Genomic DNA, 21,153 nt, shown 5'->3' with positions numbered 1-21,153 from the left:
ACAGAAAAAGAGGTCATGAATTTACAAAGGGTGGGGAGTGCATGGACAGACTTGGATAAAGGAAAAGGAAGGGAAAATCACATAATTATCTCAAAAATGATTTTAAAAAATATTTTAATAGTTTCTACATAATAGCATTATCTGACTTTTCCAAAATGAGAATGAACAGGCTGTAAATTAGGGATGAAGGGTCTCTTAGGAAGAACTTGATAGGTGCATAATTTTTAAAAGAAAGAACGAAAATCCTCTAGAATTTAAAAGCAGATTTGATTGAGTTTATATTGCTACTGTGTGCCTCACAGATAGGAAGCAAAATCAAAGCCCACAACTGCAGTTACAATACAAAATGCTTCACAGCCTGACGAAGAAGACCATTCCAGGCTCAACTGCTGTCGCTTGGGCCTTTTATTTTCCAACATTCAAGATAAGAAAAGAAAACTAGCCCCATAACCACCAACAACCGAAATGGATGTAACATGAAGGTTCTGTCGGCACTCATCTCTTCTGAGCACCAGGAGAACAAGGACCCATTGTTCTGACGTAGGAGGCTACTGCACAGCAAGAAGAGGTGGCTCACAGAGCTGTCCTTTTACAGAACTCAAACAAGATATATCTCCTCTGATAACACACACAGTAAGAAAGAATCAGGAAGCATCTACAGCCATGTGACTTATTCTTAGGGAGATGAAAACTGTGAGGCTCCTTGACAAGAGACAGAAAGTGCCCAACCGACTGCAGTACTCGAGTGGTGATTGCAGCATCGCCAGCTACATAAATAATTATTCCACTCTAACCCTTAATAAGTGTCAAGTGCTAAATTTTTAATCCCTCTTGATGATCCTTTTCCAAAGTGGATAAACGTAGTGGCCTCCAGAATCAGATGCTTAAGTGCCGAAACTGCTGGCACCAACTCTTATCTGGAGTGTTTTCCTCTCTCGAAAAACATTCATGCCTTATAAAACATGGCTTCTATCACATCTCTGTCAAGAATGGTGAGAGGTTAAGAGTAATGATCAATTCTGCATTTAGCAGAATCTGAACACATTTTGTGTCTTTGGATTCTCTCCTACTTTAAACTGAAATTTTTCAAACTAGAAAGTGTTTAGAATTAGAAAACGTTTTTCTAGTATTTTATGTGTAGCATGGATACACAAATCACTGTAAAATATCCTACTCCCTTTTTAGTATTATTTACTCTATATTAAATGCAACATTAAAATAGCTGTAGTCTGGATTCTAAATGTTCTTCCCAAAACCTAACAAAACTGAAAAAAGCTATTCCCAATATTCTCAATATAGTAACAAAACAAAGGAAGCACCAATAGTGCAACAATTTCTCCATGTGCAGCTGCTGAAGGGTAAACATTCTCTGTGAAAGTCCCACACTTCTAACAAAGCATTCGTGAATAAGTGTTAATGATTTTAGCAAAATAACTATATTGTGCCACTGCAATGAACAATTTATCACTCCTCCAAGAGACATGGGATGTACAGCCAGCCAAAGGGGGCAGGTCCCTATGAGCAGCCAGTGCAAGATAACATAAAAAAAAAGGCACTCACTCCAAGAAAAAGGACCTGATCCAGAAATTCACTTACAGAAAAGAAAGGATCCTTCACTCTGCCAGAACCAATCAGAGGTGCGTGAAACTTGCCAGAGATATTTTCACAGCTCTGCCATGGGAGGAGTCTCCCCCATGAAGGGTACTGCGTTCCTTAGAGAAGGGATTCCCAACTTCAGGGAAATAGATGGCCTAAAGCTGAATTTAAAAGCGTTTAAGATCAGCTAATAATTTCTGGTCAAGGTTAAGAAGAAATAACTGCTTCCACTTCAGTGAATATCAAGAATATATCCCAAGAACCACACATAAAAAAGTTCACTAAGGAAAGCTTCCTAATCTTCTAGGGCTTAAGAGAATATGAGAAAATGCAGACAGATTGACTATAAAATATACTCTACTCTATAATACATAACATGCACGGAATGTGGAAGAACTTGTTGTTTAAGAACAAAGCATGCTATGGACTTTGATGCAACCAACAAAGCATCATTTTATTCAAAAAAAGATTTCAGTCGGGCTGGACCTAGAGTGGTTTTCAGCTGTCAGGAGAGCTGATGTGGCTGTCCTCATGGGATGAAGACAGCATCATCAGGTTTTTCTACTTGACTTGGCAAGTACTCAGGTTTCAGAGGTCCTGGTGACCTTGACAAATTGATGAACACAATTAAGCCCATCCCTCTCCACTCCCTGTTACCCTAATATGTAAAGGGCCTACGTCACATGGCCTCATTCCTTAGGCCTCTTCTGATTGCACTGGCAGAAATCTGTGGTCTGTGGGAATTTTATGCTGAAAGTGGCAAAGAAAAAACTCATGTCGAAACACTAAACAAAACATCGCATGCACAAATAAGTGTAAAAATAGCAAATCTTAAATACAGACTTGAAAAGTGTAGATAAAATCTACCACCTAAATTTTCAATGCTAAAGTGTTTTTTCCCTCAATTTTTTCCCTCAAAAAAAAAAAACCCACTAATTATTTAAAAGGCTGATTACTCAATGACTTGCTTCTGTTGTTACTCTAATGAGGACTTTGTGCAGCCATTGGGATCTACTTTCTCTTTTTGGTTACTTCAAAATGTTGGTAACCTCTTCTCTAGCAAAATAAAAATAGGGTAGGTGGTATATGACATTATAAACACTGACCCAAAACTGGAAAATCACAATAACCATGAAAGCTTAGTATTCTACTTTGACAGCTGGCTGTAATCTTGGTCTGTTCTTCGAGTCTGTATTGATTTATTGCTATTCCTCAAACTGGCTTACTAGCTGGTTATGGCTTAGAAATGAGACTGCAGCTTGTCTCTTCACAGACATATTCAGTAATGATAAACCTGGGGCCTAAATCCATCAAGCTCATGAAAGAACTATGTGTAGGTGAACAGTTGCTTCTGGCCAATTGCATCTTCCAAGCTATGGAGAATGAGATCTGTAAACCCACAGCAAATGATTTTCCATCGATCAAGACCTACTTTAATTCAAATGCAGTATTGAACCAGACAGTAGAAGAAATCTGCATTAATTTTATAAACTTAAAACACTTTATCTTTCTGCTTGTGCTGATAACTATTTATGCTACTAGAATATAACATACATGTTATGAAATAAAACCTTCAGATTTCCAACATGATGACCAAACCAAAACTGGTAACGGTATTCCAGAATTACCTGTGGGGTTTCAAGACTTACTCATCAATTTGAAATGTATTAAATGTGATCCTTTCAGGAATGTTTTTAAGATAAATACATTTTACTGGTAAAATTGAGCTCAAAGAGCAAGTACTTTCAGATTTGTCTTTTTCTACCAATGGTACCTTGCTTTTCTCTGGAACAGTATTTCAACTCATTATAAACACAGCTTCCTGAGAAGCCTTTTCTAGAGAATTGGCTTGTTGACTTCCTCATGCTGTTAAAGCTCACCAGAGCCTAAGTAGAACCATCCCTTTTCCCTCTGTCCTAGGACATCATGGAATTTATACTCAGAGTTCTAGCCTGACAGCATTAGTTATGCTGGACTACCCGTATGAGACAACCTTTTCCTAAGAAACTAGGATGACTGCTCATTATATAAGTAAACCTCAAAGCAAAGAGAAAGAACAAAATAACAACCTTAACTTCTACGAGATTATCATCCTTTCTAATCACTTCACTATTAAACAAAAGGAACAATTAGAAATTTAAAGATGATTAAGTAGGTTTTTTTTCAAGTAGCTTGATAGAATTATCTGAAGATTTATAAAAATTAAATAAAGTATACAAAGACATGAAACTCTATAACAAACAAAATAATATGAAACCATACTAAGTATTCATCGAAATCCATATTTCTAAAGAATATAATTGTAATAGTATTTTAAAAGACAATACATCACTGTACAGATAGGACAGTCTATCGTCAACAGGGAAGATATAGGAAAAAGAAGGATTTGTACTAAATGGATACATACTTATCACAGTCAGTGTACATCAGGTTCTTTTCTCGTTTTGAGAACAAAGGTCATGGGAAACAGCAAAAAAAGAAAAAGTATTTTAAAATAAAAATTTGAATAAAATGAATTACTTTATCTTCTACCCACCAGTTTAGAAGGAAGGTAAGAAAGATATTTAAAAAAATGCCTTCTAAAAATGTCTCTACAGTACTAAGAAGAAAAGCCAGCTCTGTATACATCTAGAACGCTTCAAGGTTCCTGGATAATATAATCCTTCGCAGACAAGAGTCCTTAGTACAGCCCTACTAAGCTATGGTAAAGCAAGTGTTGTTAATCAGGAATATGGAGCTGTAGAAAGCATCTAATCCTGTCTGTTAGAGGCTCTAAGTTGACATAGAGCAAACTGTGGGGTAAGAAAATGCACATGTCTGAGGGCCGTAGGCTTCGTACAGAAACCTGGAACAAAATGCCCTTGGACACACTGCAGAAAAACCATGAGAATACTGACTCCCATCCACTACAGTGGAGCCTACTGCCATACACTGGTCCCTCAGCAAGGGCAAAAAGACTCTCCAAGGCATTTGCAAGTTGTCTGGTCTACACCACCCCTCATATTCCTTCTTCCTTTAAGACAGTGCTTTCACAATTCTACTGTTAAAATTCCTAAAAGGGTGATTGAGGCCAATATTTAATATGCATTTCAAAAAAACTGGTCGCTTCTCAAAATTCATACACTTGTCAAACAAGTCAGGGGTGGCAAAAGATTATGGGTCAGAATGCCCCAGTACATGCTACCATCAGCTCAACCAAAAGCAAATTAATTAAAAACACATTGAGGACCATAATGTCAAAAGATTAACAAAACACGGCCTGAGAGACAGCAAGCAGAGAGGGAGCACAGTGTAACCGTGTGCACTTTGAGTCCTGGGTTTATCTAGAGAGACTTGTCTTCTGAAGATCTTTCTCTAACTCTGCTTTGGCTCGTGCCTTGGAGCTGATGGGACATAAAACCTTCTTATTCATTAGAGCCAAGTGAAATGCTAGAATGAAAACTGACATTCCTACGCAGACAAGGATGAGCATGGTAGCATGCTTGAGGTATCCTTTATATAAAGAGATGAATTACTTGAAGTGTGGTAGCTAGGGAGAAAGCTCAGTCATGGGTGGTAGGCATCTATATTTCAGGTGCAGTCGAGAGGCACAGATGAGGAACCTGGGACATGTCTGCAGGATGTAGAAACCAAACCACAGAGCTCTAGGATCAGTGCCTGACACAGACTCGGTGAATCAGTTTAGAGCAATTGAGGAAAACACCTGATCTTAAACTGCCTTCCAGATGTGCAGTCAGGTGCACAGTGTGCATGTGTAACCTGCACACACAAGCAGTCGGAGACATGCACACACGGAAAAAGAAAAAGCTTGGAAAATCAGATTATCAATGTCAAAGAAAGTAAATAAATATTAGCCCTGTTTCATCTTTAAAAAATTACGAAACAGGGAGCAATCCATTAAGATAATAAAATCTCTCATCTGATCCTCAACTTAATCCTTGGCTTCGTTTTCCATCTCCATGACCCCCAAATGTCAGCAGCAACGTGTTTACACACTGTTATCCTCTCGCTACAGAACCTATAATACAGCTTCATCATGGAACCACTCTTATAGAAGTGAAATTCTCTTGAGAAATCCTGAGTGTTTTATGGTGCTAAACACATTTGGCTTTTTATAAGAAACACAGAAGTGAAATTTCAATTCTTACACATCTGCTAACTAACTACAAATTGATTTCATGATTGCAAGAAGATAGGATTGTACCACTTATGGCAACTACCAGAAAGTTGGAGATACATTTTATTTTTCCGGCCCTCAGAGGTAATCCTATACTTTTCTCCTGATTGTCTCTCAACATGCGAAAAACTCAAAAAAACCAATTCAATTAAAAGTCTACAAGCAACTCCACTGAACACATGTCTGACCTTCCTTTAACATTAAATAATACAGTTAACTCATTGCCACACACAAAATCAATACAAAACAATCCAGCACGGGCAAAACCCAGTAACAGTCTTAACAAGAAGGCAGTGTGGCATGGCTAACTGCACCGGTCAGTGCACAACTCATACTTAGGATATAAAAGCAGCATTTGCATATCATGCTATTCTCTTGCTGACAAAGAAAGAGAAAGGATTCTTCTCCTAACCTCGTCAAGTCTCAAACTTTTGAGTTAGGCTAATAATGCCTTTGGATAGCTTGGATTATTTCAATAGCTAGCACTGGTTCCCTGTCTACAACAAGTATAAAAAGAAAAAAAAATAGGTTAAAGTAATCAGAATATTTTGGGGTGCTAACTTTAGACCGTTCAAGAGGGAGTGTGGACAGACCTGAGGTTTATACTCTCCATTATCAGAAACTCTCTGGGATCTAACGAAGACAAAGCTGAATCTGTGGCTTGAGATATACATGTAAATATAAAAGGAGCAAAAGAATAGGAGGATGAAACACAACAAAGTGGACTTAAGATTTATGCTACCGTGGGCAGGAACTTTACTGAATAAATACAAGTTTTACATTTTAAAAAAGCATATATTATAGGACTAGAGAAATGGCTTAGTGGTGAGGAGCCCATCCTACTCTTTCAAAAGACCCGAGCTATTCTCCTAGCATCTACACAAGGTCACAGTCATCTGAAACTCCAACTCTGGGGGATGCAACACCTGTGGTCTCTATGGGCACCTGTGCTCACACACGCACAGACCCACACATGCATACATAAATATGTAATTAAATAATGAAATCTTTAAAATGTCTGAATCTTTTAGTATGAAATTCACATATTGCATTTTGCAATGTAAAATATGATTATGGTAGAACAGCAAAGAACTAAAGAAGCATTTATTTTGGATGGGATTAATGTCAGCCCAGATGTTTATAACTGTTTTCCATTCATGGATGACTACATTTATTAAATGGGTTTTAGGAACAGGCAAGAATTATTCCAGTAATACTGCCTCACTAATGTGAAGTCAAACTTATGCTCGGTTTAGAGGTTGTTTCCTGGGTAAGTAAACAGCCAACTGTATAAGACTGTGTTTATACCTCTTAGTACCTTTTAGATTTTAAAATAAAACAACACAGTTACCTTTGTACAGTATAATATGTAAAATAATTACATTTATTCTAAACTGAGACAAAATTCCTCATACAAAAGAAAATGATAATTCAGACTGAATTCCAACATTCAGACCAGAACAACATGATGTTCTGTATTGTATGGGATATCCACATATTTCGCGATTTATATGATGTAGTAGATTCTACTGAATCCTCTTAATCCTTTGAAGCAATGTTATAAATGAGGAACCAGCATGAGATAAGGGAAAGACGGAAGTCACAGACTCCTTTCCAGTAAAAAAGGCCTGGTTGAATAGACTCTCTGTGCAGCAGAAGGTGGGTTTGCTGCTTGCTTTGTTTCTAACTTACAGAACTCTTGGCATGTGGCTTTGTGTGATCACTCCGAACACACACATCAGACTACGAGTTCAGAGGCAGCAGAAAGCTCGAAGTAAAAACCCCTGCTGGCCACATTCTCATCACTCTTGGCATCAATGTTTATTTAAAATTAGAGTTTTCAGGAAAAGTTTAATTCCATAAAAACAGAGTGAAGTCCAACCTAGACCTTGGAAAACACCAAAGGGAATGAAAAAGCAAACCTCAATCTATAGAAAATTAATAAAGAAAACAGAGAAGTCAGAGAAATGAAATCTAAGGGCAAAAAAAAAAAAACACCACAAAGGTTTCCCTGTATTCTAAGTGGTTCTAGAGAAAAAGCCAGTTTGGTATATCAGAATCCATGCAGCTTTCAATTTTGTAATATATATATTTCTAACTAATTTTTTGTCTATATATTCAAGACACTGGCTAAATGGAAACACACTACTGATCCTCTGGGGAAAGGGCTCTTGTCCTACCAGCTAGTACTATGAAACTGAGCTGCTCTGGGAGAAGACTCTTGTGTTGCCAAGAGAGAAGTATTATGAGCCCTAATATTTGATGTATCTGTTTAATAAAAGTTTGGGATTACACTAATACTGATGAACTATCTGAGAAGCCTAAGAATTTATTTCATGTTCTTAAAGCCAAGTTTTTTAGCACAATATACTCTTTCTGCCACATCTTGAATAAAATGAAATCAGTAATTTATTTATAGTCATTTTTATTCCATTTAACTGTGATACAAAAGTCTTTAAAAGAAAGATATAAGCGGTTTCAAATTATTTAATAAAATTATTATATTACATGAAAAATTACTTGAACTAGATGTTTTGGCATTATTAGTATAGTAAGTAAATATTGAAGATATACAAAGAATAAAAATTTACGATAATTTTTGTCCTAGATAATTCCCGAACTGTCCTATTAGAGGTCATAAACACATAAATACAACACATGACAGGAAGATCTTTCAAGAGTCAAAGCTCTGAGTGGGACCACCTACATTCTAACGTCACATAATACTCACGGAAGACTTCACAATTATTATTCCCAGTAAAACTCACAAAATAAGATGAAATCTTAATCTCATGCAAAATGCTATCTGCAGCTGCATGGACTCGGCTATCAGTTAATAAAAGAGATACTCCGTTTTACCCGAAAGAACTAGGGGTAGCCATTAACTGAGAGGCCTCCTTATCTACTGCCCTCTCACGTCACTGCTGACCTTTGTCTCAGATGTCGGGTACTCTGGTGAATTTGTTTTCTAGCACACGCTGTATTTTGATCTGCTACCTCATTTGTTCTCTGTGTGGTGGGTAAACATGCAAATGCAACTTGATCTGAGACTTGTATTCTATGTTCTAAAAATGAAATGTTTCCTATTTTGAATGAGAGTATGTCATTAGCAAACATTCAGAGACTGTATTGTTAAGAAAGCATGTTGCAAGAGTTTGTTTTTAAAAGTACCCTTTAAATTCAGGCAATGGCTGCAACGCAACACAATACTTGCGCAAGGTTTACATATAGGAATTCGTTGGTAATTAAATGCAGAATGTAGGCACAAGACCATGCCATATGTTTCTCAGTATTAATCATTTAGACAAGACTACCTGTGTTCAAGTACCGGGGAAGCTGCCTCGCCTCTGACAGTGTGACCTTGGAAAAGTAACTTAACTGGTTCTGAACTTTCTACTTTACATAACAGGTAGATGATGAACAAATCAGTTGAGTAAAATTAATGATTTCTAAATATGTTGTCTAAAAAATCAATGTGACTCAAGTTTCTCACAGGATCACAGACGGTGATGATGCGCTTACGTAACTCTCTTGCCGTATTAAAACCAGCAGTCTGACCACTCTGCTGAAAACGTGCCAATTATCCCACTTCTCCACAGACTAAATGTTTCCAGTGTGTTTTAGAACAAAAATACAAAAATCAAAATTGTACTATTTTATGATCTCACAACAACCCCAAGTCTATCAACAACCACAGAGGCATATTTTGTGGGGTTTTCACAGTGTGTAATAGAGCGAGCAATGAACAGGGCAAGAGTAGCATCTGTTCCTGCAACTAAGATATGTAAGTAGCACATATTTTATAGTATACCTGGTAGCTATGCAGGTGGACACTGTAAGGCCTTTGGACAGCATCTCTCACTGAACCAGCAGGTTGCCTTTTCAGATAGGCTTGGCTGCGGGCTGGCTTCTCTGTTCTGCCTGTCTTTGTCCCCCAGTTTCAGATTTGGATACAGGTCTTCATGCTCGTTTAACTGGGTTCTGACCCACTGAGTCACCTCCTCAACCCTCTAAGGCTTTAATTAGATCTTAGTTAAGTCTTTAGCATATATATATATATATATATATATATATATATATATTCCCTATCATTACTCATCCTTGGCAGGATTTACAGAAGCCAACAGTCACTAATAAAGATGCTAAAATCCCTCTGCATTTACTGCTCCGCCTATTGAAAACTTTTAATGCAATCGTACATTGCTAAGCTACTAAACTTCAATCACAGGTTACAAGTATTACAGAAGCTATTGAAATAGATCCCACTGTAAAAATGTGTTTTATGTAAATGACTCTTATTAAACATGAATAATGATTTATAATTCGTCAGAAGCTGAGCTAAGGGTTGTTCGGGGCTTTTGATAGTTTTGTACTATTTTTTCATTTGGGGGTGTTTGGGGATTTATTTTGTTACTTTTAAATCTATTTAAGTTTCTTATGTGGACGTTTCCTTTCATTTTTTTTTTTTTTGTTGTTGTTGTTAACTCTGCTAAGATTCATGGGAAACAATGCCTGGAAGCAAAAGTTCCTCAGAGAAAATAAAAGAGTCCAATAAATAAAAACCATGATGATAATCTTTTCTCATGGCTAGACTTAGATCTCATTAGTCACCACTTAGCCATGAAGAGATATGAGATAATGGTGGGATAATTCATTCAGGACACAAATCTTCCTTAGCAGGATTCCTTATTTAATAATTAATTCTTTAAGTGTTTCTTCATCTTTCTTCTGGGGGTTGCCTCTCTTTCAGGAGAATAATCTTTAGAGAGAAACAATGTCATCTACCAAAAGAGGACTTTGTCTGCTTTTCTCCAATGGCTCTTTAAAAACTTTTCTGCCCTCTTTAGAAGCTGTTTGGATATAAGGGCTTCCTCCATAGGGACAAGCTACTAGACTTGTTTTCAGTCTACGGACGATTTTAGAATATTAGATGAGCAATGATTTCTGAAAGCAAATTATCGCCTGGATGCAGTAACATGGGATAGAATGAATTACACATGTAATTTATCCATCACAGGCAGATCCTAAACACTGATTATGTCCGTATCTGTGCAGAAACTGAAGATGATAGGAAAACTCCCCAGCTTTGCGAACTTTAATTTTCTGTGTTTTATTTTGTGTAATTTCCTGACAACTATTAACTGCAGATGGTCCCTGCCTCATGGAAGAACAGCCTGGATGCAGATATGAGCAACTCTAAGTCTGCACTGCAGGCAGAGATAACTCTAACAGCATACTGGACTCCTGTGGGCCCTGAATCAACAAGATTTGGGACCTGATAGTCAAGCCTCAAACTCACACCAACACAAAATACAACATATGCACCACTAGATAAATTCAGATAACTGTAGCATTCTATAAGCATTGAAACTGAGACCTTGGGTTAAAATAGAGTTCCATCTAAGTGGGGTCATCCAAGACAGTACCCTAAGCATTGGGTTTGGGACTTTTGAGTTTTTCTTTTGGGGACTCTCTGTTTCTGTTCCCATTTGTGGTTTCAGAGTCAGTAAGTAGTTATGGGAAAAGGTAAAGTTAAACCACTAAAGATGCCCCTCCCTTCCTGTCTTCAGTTTGCTCTCACATTGACCTTCCCATTACTGTTGAGGAGTTTCCTCTCTTGACCTCCACACCACCTGCTCCTAATACAGGTCTCCCTGTAAACTCCAACCAATCCTCCTAACCTCCACCTCATCCCCTTGTAACCTCTACTCCACCCCCTTGTAACCTTCACCCCACCCCCTTCTAACCTCCACCCCACCCCCTTCTAACCTCCACCCCACCCCCTTGTAATCTCCATCCCATCCCTTCCTAACTCAGGTCTCCCTATAAATGGCAACTCCTCCTAGCCTCCACTTCATTCCGTCCTTACACAGGTCTCCCCATAAACAACACCATGTGAAGAAGAGAATTTTTAACTTCTGCCTTTGCAAAGTCTGCCTTTGCTTGTTATCCTCTTTAAATTATTCAATCCGTAGCCCTTCTCAGCTCCTAAATGTCTTTGTTTTTCACATCTGACCCTTAATTGTTACTATAATAAAATTGTATTTAAAATCTGTAAAAAAAAATGGAGCTTACAATGTGTCTGTGGAATCTCCTGGGTTTAATTAGTGGTTGGAGTTTTAGAGCAAAGCCCAGAACACTTAAAGTTACTTTGGTTTCTTAGAGTGGCCTGGATGATTTAACTGACTTAAGTCAAACAATGAAGACACTGGGCCATTTTTCTTCTTATACATTGATTTTATTTTGTATGCATGTATGTATATGTACTACCTGCAAGGCTTGTAACCACGGGGTTTAGAAGAAGGCACAGAACCTTCTGGAACTGGAGTTACAGATAGTTGTGTGGGGGCTGGGAACTAACCCTGGGTTCTTTGGGAAGGCAGCATGTGTTCTTAAGCACCATCTCTTCAGTCCCTCTTCCTATACACGGAGGCAGCTATCTAGCTGATATAGTGGTACTGTCTGTGAAGGTAAACCTGAACTCCTTTTCTTATAATTTAGAACAGACTCAACCTTTGTGTCTGAAGCCACAATCTTCCTGTTAAATCGTGGGTTCCATTCTTGATCTACTTGTTAAGTCAAAACATAATTATCTGTGTTTATTTACTGCCGAAGGCCCAACGCCTTCAATATTCCCTGTAACACCATGTATGCTGAAGCGCTGCTGTGATTTCTTTGTTGAGGCCTCTGCACACGGATATGTAAGTTGAAAAGCAATGTTTGGTATGGCGTGACTGAGTATGGAAATTGCAATCAAACCACCAGGCATGGACCCCAGCTGACTAGTTGCCCCACACCTGACTTCTCTGTATTTCACTGTGCCTGTTTGTCAAATACTATATCAAAGAGTTGTTGTAAAGGCTATTGTCATAAAATGAAGACAGTGATCAACACAAAGGAATTTAGTCTCTATTAACCCATTTTACTCTATACCAAATAAATAAAAATTACATTTGCAAAGGAAGTACAAATGAAAATTATGGTAACAACAGACTCTTCTGCCATACAAAATTCACTAACATATACATTTATTTATTTATTTAATAGGAAAGTAAAAGAAGCATCTACATAAACAAAAAATAATTTCTGTGATATCAAGTTTTATTGACAACCAAAACAAAGCGCTGGCCTCTTTGGTAGAGGAGTACTGAAGTTTCCCTTTAGAAGGGTCTTCCCTTCAGTGACCACCACACTCCCATACTTGCCAAAGAGATTTCTTTGGATTCTGGGACTTTCCTAGGGGTAGTAATTTCTGTAATTCTCTCATCCTGGTGGCTGAAACTAGAACACCATTTTTCTCTTTGCACAGTACCTGAAAAATAATTTTAATTAGGGAATAGCTGAGCAACCACTATAGTTCCCAGCAATCCAAGACAAATCAGCCAATGAGAGGTCAGGAAAACCATGGTGCAGACTAAGGGACCTCTGTTAGACAGACTTTGAGTGTACCAGGTTTTACCTCTTCTGCTCTTCCCAGAAAAGGCTGGGTTCCTGGTGCTGCCCAGTCCATCTTACAGTGCTGAAATAATGCTAAATTTAGCAGACATGCGCTTCTCGGGAACTTAAGATGAAGAACCCTGAACAGTGGGAACTGCAGAAGACACTGAACAGGCTTAGACAACTGACGAAAATTCAAACTCCTGCTGATGCCAAATGCTGTGGAGTGGGAGTATGAAAGCTGACTCTAACCTTTTACAGCTCAGATGCTTACATCACATCTGCGTGTCTCTGGGACTCAGAAAGATCAGATCCACCTGGTCCTAAACTAGATGGTTTAAAAGTTGCAGACATTTTGGAGGAAACAAAAGAAGAAAGGGTGAGGCCAAGGCCCAAAGACATTTTGAAGTTAGTCTGCCAATCAAATTATAGTATATAATGTGTTCTATAGTTTGAAAACTGTCACTAAATTCTCAAAATAAAAATTCCATAGTATAAAAAAGTTTTTTCCCCTAGCAAATCAAGCATAACTCAAAATTTAAAAAAAACAAAAAATATTAATGTCAAATAGAGCTGATATAAGTACATGTATTTTTTGATAACTATACAAGAAATATGTTATTTACAAAACTACAGTTGTTTAGCATATTGTAAATGACTATTAAATTAATGCTGACTAGAATTAATATTATCTAGTATTATTGCTTCAGTGAAGTTCACAGGAAATTATTGTTCTAATACACAATACATCACACAACTAAATATTTTCAAATCAACCTTTCCAGTCACTTTTACTTGAGTTTATGCATATGAATCTCTATCAGCAGTGTAATCACAGGTCATTTGTTTACCCATCTCTACTGACTCTCATGAATTCTGATCTAAGTAAAAAACACTGAAAATTATTCCCCTAAAAGCACAGGATGTGTGTCTGTTCAAGTTTTTTTTTTTTTTCTTAAAGCCTCAAAATTTCCTTCCTAGGATCTCTCTGTAAGAAAATACGAATCTTTGTCTAGGTCTGTGGGAAGGCTGAGACGCTGCTCAGCATGAAAGGTAATGGATTAGTGATGCCAATAGCTCAAGTCCTCCACATACCCTTAGCAAGGAAAATGACAGGATAAACAACACACCCTAGGTCCCTGTGTGGCCTTGGGTCTGAGAAGCACTCCGTGTTTGGAAGCACGTGAACTGGATGCATGCTCCACTCCCATGACTCTAGGTTTACCCTACAGATCACAGAGAACTTCCACAGCCCTGCTAGGAGGCTACTGAATGGATGTGAGTACTTGCAGATATCTGACATGCGGGCAAACTTTGAACCTGTTTACACTCTATGATACTTTGGGTTAAAGTAGTTTTCCCTTGATCACTCTAACACAGTGAAAAAGATTTAATGAGGAAAAGGGAAAAGCAGTATGTTAAATTCTTACAAAAGAAAGGAAAACAGCAAGAATCTGTGCCTTAAGTAGTTTTACATCTTCCATTTTGTTTGTCTGATAGTTTAAAAAATAGTCACTCAGTTAAGATAGCTCTCTAAACCACACCAATCAAAATGCAGAGTTGGACAGGCCATTCCCAGTGGCTACATCCACAAAACAGCCCTGCACCTAAGGCTCAGGGAACATAGAAGAGGGGTTGGAAAGATTGTCAAGAGCCAGAGAGCCAGGGAGTTTGTTGTGAGACTCTGTCTCCTCATAATGTCAGGCGCTCACCCATAAAGTTTGTATCAACATGATGGCTTACGTGTATGCTAGGACAATAACAAGAGGCATGCCAAAGTGAACAGGGGAAATACCAGGAGGCCTCAACACTACACAAAGAACTACAGGCAAGTAAGGAATCTTCAGAGTAGGAGAAATACTACTCAGGGAAGAGCACAGTAATTGGTTACCCAATACCTGAAAACATACATACAAGTAATGTTATATAGATGGAGCAGGTTGTATTTTCGTGTTTAGTGGAAAAATACAAGTGTGTGTGTGTGTGTGTGTGTGTGAGTGTATTTGCATGTAACAACAATTAATAAAAAAAGAGGCCATGAGTCTGGAAACGAGCAAGAGGAGTATACTGGAAGGTTTGGAGGGAGAAAATAGAAGGGAGAAATACTATAACTATAGTATAATCTCAAAAATAAGAAAAAATGAATAAAAATATATTTCTAAAGAATTTAAGGACACGAACAGGCACATGTCTACAGTTATTATTAGGACTGCTGAAGCAGCTATAACTACTGGGCATTTTGTTACAGAAATGTTCCTGTCAGAATTAATGATTTTGCCACACAGGCACAGGAACATCTCAAGAGTTGTGAAGTTTCTGCTTACTGGAAGAAAAGTGAAAGCCAGTAACGCTGCTTCACAAGCTGTGTCTTTCTGTGAGTCCGTCTCTGAGAGCATTACTGTAGGAACAGGACCTGCTGTGTCAACCGCTCACTGAAGGAAACCATGCATACGTGTATGCACAAGCTTTAGAATATAGGATGTGAACGTCTTTTCAAACTGAACACCGCATGTGAAGCGCTGTCAGGAAGAGGGCATCAAGTGCTTAGCAGGAGTCAGTGCAAATAGGAATATACAACATTGAAAGTATAGTGCAAAACTGAATGGACTTGCACATCTCATGCATTTCATTTTGCCAGAATCTTCAGATAAAATTGTTTGTAAAACATGATGAAAAGACCATGATCTAGTATCTCTAATAGAACAGCAATAATACTAGCCATTATTATGGTGCCAATACTCTGTGATAATAACAGGAGATATTCTGAAATTAACTTCATTACTTTGAGGGAATCTCATCAAATCAGTCCAACTGCCTAATGCAGATGTTAACACCAGAGGTTCATCTCTACGGACGACATAGTAAACATTTCACTTTTGAGCCTATATACATTCACTTCCACACAAAAATACATTCCGTCCACTCTTCCCATCATCTCTGAACTTGAAGCTGAGTGACCAGGCCAGAGCAGCACTGCATGACCGTGACTGGAAAGACCGCTACTGAAACAGGCAGCTTGCAGTGCTGGGACCTTCTCTTCCCATCTGTTTTTTCTCTTTGGGAGACCCATTCATAAGCCACAAAAACCTTCTTCAGAAAACAATGATGCACTTAGTCAACTGTTCTGAATATCTGCAGTGCCTCGTGCACACGGACCTGCAAGTGATAAGCCCTTCAAGCCATAGGCAGAAGTCACTTGTAGACTACCATAAATTTAAACTACACGTGCAAATAAAAATTAAATTAATGAAGCACTTATATGTTGTTTAATTTATACACTTGACCTCTTACTCATCTTTAGTTTTCATATTTACATTTGGAAAGATGTAGCACGCACATATATTCCTACTTACCACAATCCAACCGTTGTAACACATTTATTATCAAGTAGAGCTGCTTTGCTGTACTCACCTAACCTTAATCCCACCCTTAAATCTTAACATCACCACAGTGCCAATGAAACCCTATCAGCTAATTTTCTCCTCATAATCTCCAGTAATATGCCTAATGATATCTTTAGATAAACACTTTTCTACTGTTAAACTTGGTGTGTGTGTGTGTGTGTGTGTGTGTGTGTGTGTGTGTGTGTGTGTGTGTGAGTGTTGGGGGCCAGGGAATGAGGGAATTCTCTTCTTCTAACCAGAAGTCAGCTATAAACCTAAGTCACCTGGGAGCTCAGCCAAAGTCTGAAACAGCACAGCTGAAGGGTACAGCCATTTCACAGGGTCCTCTCAGAGAGTATTTGGTTTGCTTTCCTAACTTTCTAAAAATAGTAGATTACACAAGCTACCTCCATCTCATGGCTCAAGAACTCAAAAGAGGCTGGAACAGGGATTAAAAGCAATACAGAAAGCAGATTTCATTAAAGAAGTCAGGCTATTACGAGTTTTACTTGTAAAACGTCTGTTTACTCTGAGACCAGGGAGATGATCTGCTGGTTGCAAGCCTCAGAATGCTCCAAACTTCAGAACTTCGAGCATGAGTCACACGGATACTTAAGTGTTTTAAGATGTGTTCTGGATCTATTTTAGCCACAAACATGAACACCAGAAGACTACTAGCTAAAAGGTAGAATTCCAAACACCATATAAAGAAGAAGGGCTCTTTCAGTGACACATGAGACACAAATACTTAACTAAACATCCAAACAGAGTTGATTGATTCTTATTACTTATTTTACTAACATTTAAGGAGCTATTGTCTGGGTATAAAATTCTATTATAAATAAATTTGTGTTAATTTGTCTGTCTAATCAAATAAAAAAAACATTTTACCAAATTTAAAAAATTTTTAAACTATAAATTTCAGCCTATTTTAGAAAACCAAAGGAAAGGGATGAACTTTGCTGTGATTACAGGTATAATAAAATCATTTCACAAATAGATTTTAAAACTTAACATTCTTTTTGTTGTTGTTGCTTTTTAAAAAAGTCCTTGATGTGGCAGTTGAATCTCGTTAACCACACAGCGTGTCTGTAAGCTTGCTACTTTACTCAAGGGGGAACTGTTCTCTGACCACAAGTGAATAGTAACTTAAAAAAATATTTGGAGGTGGAAAAATAGAAACTGAATATTAATAGTTCACAATGTTTCCAAACCCTGTGTAGGCAGGTCTTCTGTGAAACCATTCAACATCACAGCCAAAAGTAATGTCCTTCATTTTATAGCTAGGAGTTCACCAAGAATTATCTATAGGATTAAAAACTGGATTTGCTAGGAATTGGGTCATAAAGGAGTTACTTATGAACACGGCTGGTTACCGACAAGAGCAATTAGTCCTCTGCTTCATTTTATGGATCCCTGTCTCCCTGAATTCCTGACCATTGATTTAGGACTGACTTTCACGAAGGTCTCAACGCTGTGCCTTTATCAACGTGTTTCAAGGCCAAGGCAGGGGCAGTAGTAATTGACAGCCCCTGCTTACCTGTCTCTAGGGCTCTGCTCATAGCCTGCCGTCCTGACACAGATCTGTGGTTACTACCACACACCTCCGCTTAGCCTATTCTAAAGACTGAAATTTTAAAATCCTTGGCAAAAAAACTAAAGTAAACCAAAGTGAGAATCCCAAAGTGAGCTAAAAGCAACCGGGTGAAACAGTTAACCTCTAACTCACCCTGCTGTGGTGAACACAGCACTGGAATCACAGTATGCTGTGTTTTCAAAAAGATATGATGGAACTATGAGACTTCTTTACAGATGTATATAGGATCTTGGAAGTGTCAAAGAATTAACTGCAGGTGTTTAGTATTCAAAAATCCATCTGATTAAACCAAGTAAGTTGAAGGTACCCCAGAACACATTTCTAGTCTTGCCCTTGCATTTCAAACTAAAGACATGCTTGCAATCTTTTACAAGATCCATTTCAAACTCGATAAACATGCTAACATAAATCTTTTCTTCTTACCATGCACACAAAGCTAACTATGAACATTTCTGACCAAGAACATAGTAAGTAACAACTGGCAAGACTCTCACAGGAAATGAACATATGTGTTTCCTCAGTACGAAAAATCTAATGAACAACACTATTTGATTCATACCTACATATAAAGACCACATTCAATAAAGAAGGTGGTTCACATAAGCTACCATAGCAACTGAAAGAAATATTACATCTAGTCAAGTTTCCCCAAAACTGCGTGGCTTTAGCCACTAAAAATTATCTCACAGAAAAGTAAAGATGTATCCATAGAATCTGCCATTCATTTCTAACGACTTCACAAGTTTACCAGCAAAGGAAAACAACTCATATTCAATCAGTGACCGTCTTGGCCTTATTCTAACACATGAAAGTGCTGGACATGAACATTTACCAGTGCTGAACAAAGATCACACTTTGTTATCATCATATTACAACTGCATAGGTACACAACACTTTCTGCTCTAGGGGGAAAAAAATCAAGGCGTCTGGAGTTCAAGGCCTGGTAAAGTTCCTTGTAAGTTTGGCCGGACTCGGTTCTATGACATCTCATTGAGTGTCCCAGCCCAACACATGAACCGGAACATGCTGCATAACTAAAGTGTTAACAAAGCAATCCATAATCCCAGAGTTACTGTACCGTGTGCCCATGCCCCTTAATCAACCATTGAGTATCCTTAGAAGTACAGAATATTTACTCACTTTCAGTGAATCAAAGCAGGCGATTACTCGTCCATTTTCAACTTGGCAGCTTTTCGAAGGGTGTGCAAATTTACACTCCGTGTCTGGCCGTGAGCAAGTCCCTCTTTGAAACTCTCTACATACTTCCAGTGTTAGCCATTTCGTGTCCCGAATTGGTGTGACACTAACAGCCATGTTTATATTTTACAGGTAGTTAAATGGTCAATGAAACCAACAAACCCAACCCCTCTCAAAAAAAAAAAAGAAAAATCAGTAACCAAAACAAAACAACAACAACAAAAAACAAAAACCAAAAAACAAAAACAAAACAAGATAGGAACTGATAAAACTCAGAAGTGTGAAATGGCAATGAAAATGTCCAGAAGGCTGCTTCCCCACTCCCTGCTTTCACGGCACGTGGAAAAGTGTGACTTCAATATCACTAGACCTCCACTAGAAATTCACAGCATGAAACTGTTAATTCAAAGAGGTTTTGGTTTTTAGAGGAATACCAGGACTGTGAGTGGATGGGTGTTTACAGGAGGGCCTGGAATCAGCCCTGTGCTCAGTAACCCCTTCCCAGTGCCAATTTGGAGCCCAAAATGCAAGCATGAAAACGTGGCAGACCCTCTGACACCGAATTTCCAAGCCGCTCTCAGCAAAGTTGTCTGACAGGGAATCTCCTCACAGCTGAATTTGCGATGGAGTTTGGTGGTGCAATCGGTATTGATTAGTTTGGCATAGACAGATGCAGCAGTTTAGAGCAAAATCGAGAAAATGATTTTTTTTTCCTCCTTGATTTCCTGGCAGAAGGTATCTTACTTTTTCAGCAAACTTTTCTTCTAAACTAAAGCAGCCTAGGGCAATGGCAGATACTCAGAGCTTTTCTCCTGATTAGAAGTAGAAATGGGGTGTCTGGGCTAGAGGTGGAGGGCGGGTGTGCTGTCGTCACAGTCTAGCTGGCAGCAAGCAAGGCAAAAGCAGAGGCTGCTCTAGAAGCGGTTCCAAGCAGCAGAGACGTCAGGAAAGGCACTTCTTAGTACCAACCTGTAGAGAGAAGAGATAGGTTAAGATTTACTAAGTAGCATTCACTAATGTCCTATAGTACCACAACCTTGCCATGTGTTACCAGACTAAGCAACTCAAAGTCAGCCTCTCTTTCTGTCTCTGCCTCTCTCTTCTCTCTCTCTCTCTCTCTCTCTCTCTCTCTCTCTCTCTCTCTCTCTCTCTCTCTCTCTCTCACACACACACACACACACACACACACAAACACACACGCAAAATACTTACAGTGAGGCATATTGCAGCCAGCCATCGTAGATTTATTAAAAAGGGGGCCGTTTCCCCTTGTGAAGCAATGCATGATAAAGAGATAACCAATCACAGATAGTGTTGCAGCAATATTCTGGGCAGAAAGCCAATAGTGTGGGTTGTCTTATGAAAGGTCGCGCCTGTCAGACGTTCATTACTATGCTATAAGCACAGAAAATGTCCATCAGATGTGACTTATTCCACTGCAAGAGGACGAGCATGTGGGTTTTGAATTTACCCAACATGCAGTTAGTGGACTAAACCATGTTAGTTTCCAAATAGCTTCTAAGGCAAGAAGTCCAAGGACTTGACAAGCTCTCCGGGGGAATCAAATGAAGGTCTAAAATCTGCAGCTGAAGTCCAAGCTGCTTTCCCTCTGGCACTTCCCAGGGGTGGACACTGAGCAGCCTGCTGCTGCTGCTGCCCTGACACGTGAATAAAAAAGGAAAGGGGTGTTTACGAATGGTACATTCTCCTGACCTATCCAATTCACTTCCTCCTAAAGCCCAAGTCCTGCCCCTCCGCCGAAAGCA

The 21,153-nt window shown here is 38.6% G+C and overlaps 1 protein-coding gene across 29 annotated transcripts in view; it reads right to left on the bottom strand.

Moving 5' to 3' along the window:
- Mbnl1 (muscleblind like splicing regulator 1) overlaps positions 1 to 21,153 on the bottom strand; it is a 170,486-nt gene that overhangs the window by 96,490 nt on the left and 52,843 nt on the right. For 16 of the 29 annotated variants that reach the window (XM_075950452.1, XM_075950458.1, XM_075950454.1 and 13 more), the window contains exon 2: positions 19,331 to 20,356. The exons of 8 other annotated variants lie outside the window; for them this stretch is intronic. In XM_075950452.1, the coding sequence (XP_075806567.1) occupies positions 19,331 to 19,504 (174 nt within the window). In that variant the 5' untranslated portion in view covers positions 19,505 to 20,356. Of the gene's footprint in view, positions 1 to 19,330; positions 20,357 to 20,599; positions 21,054 to 21,153 lie in introns of those variants that run through there. 5 more of the 29 variants (XM_075950471.1, XM_075950479.1, XM_075950457.1 and 2 more) reach the window with 4 other exon arrangements.

This window comes from Microtus pennsylvanicus, chromosome 16 (genome assembly GCF_037038515.1).
Source record: "Microtus pennsylvanicus isolate mMicPen1 chromosome 16, mMicPen1.hap1, whole genome shotgun sequence".
Classification (NCBI taxonomy): Eukaryota; Metazoa; Chordata; class Mammalia; order Rodentia; family Cricetidae; genus Microtus; species Microtus pennsylvanicus.
The sequence above is the reverse complement of the archived record's forward strand: the minus strand, read 5'-3'. Positions and strand labels throughout refer to the sequence as shown.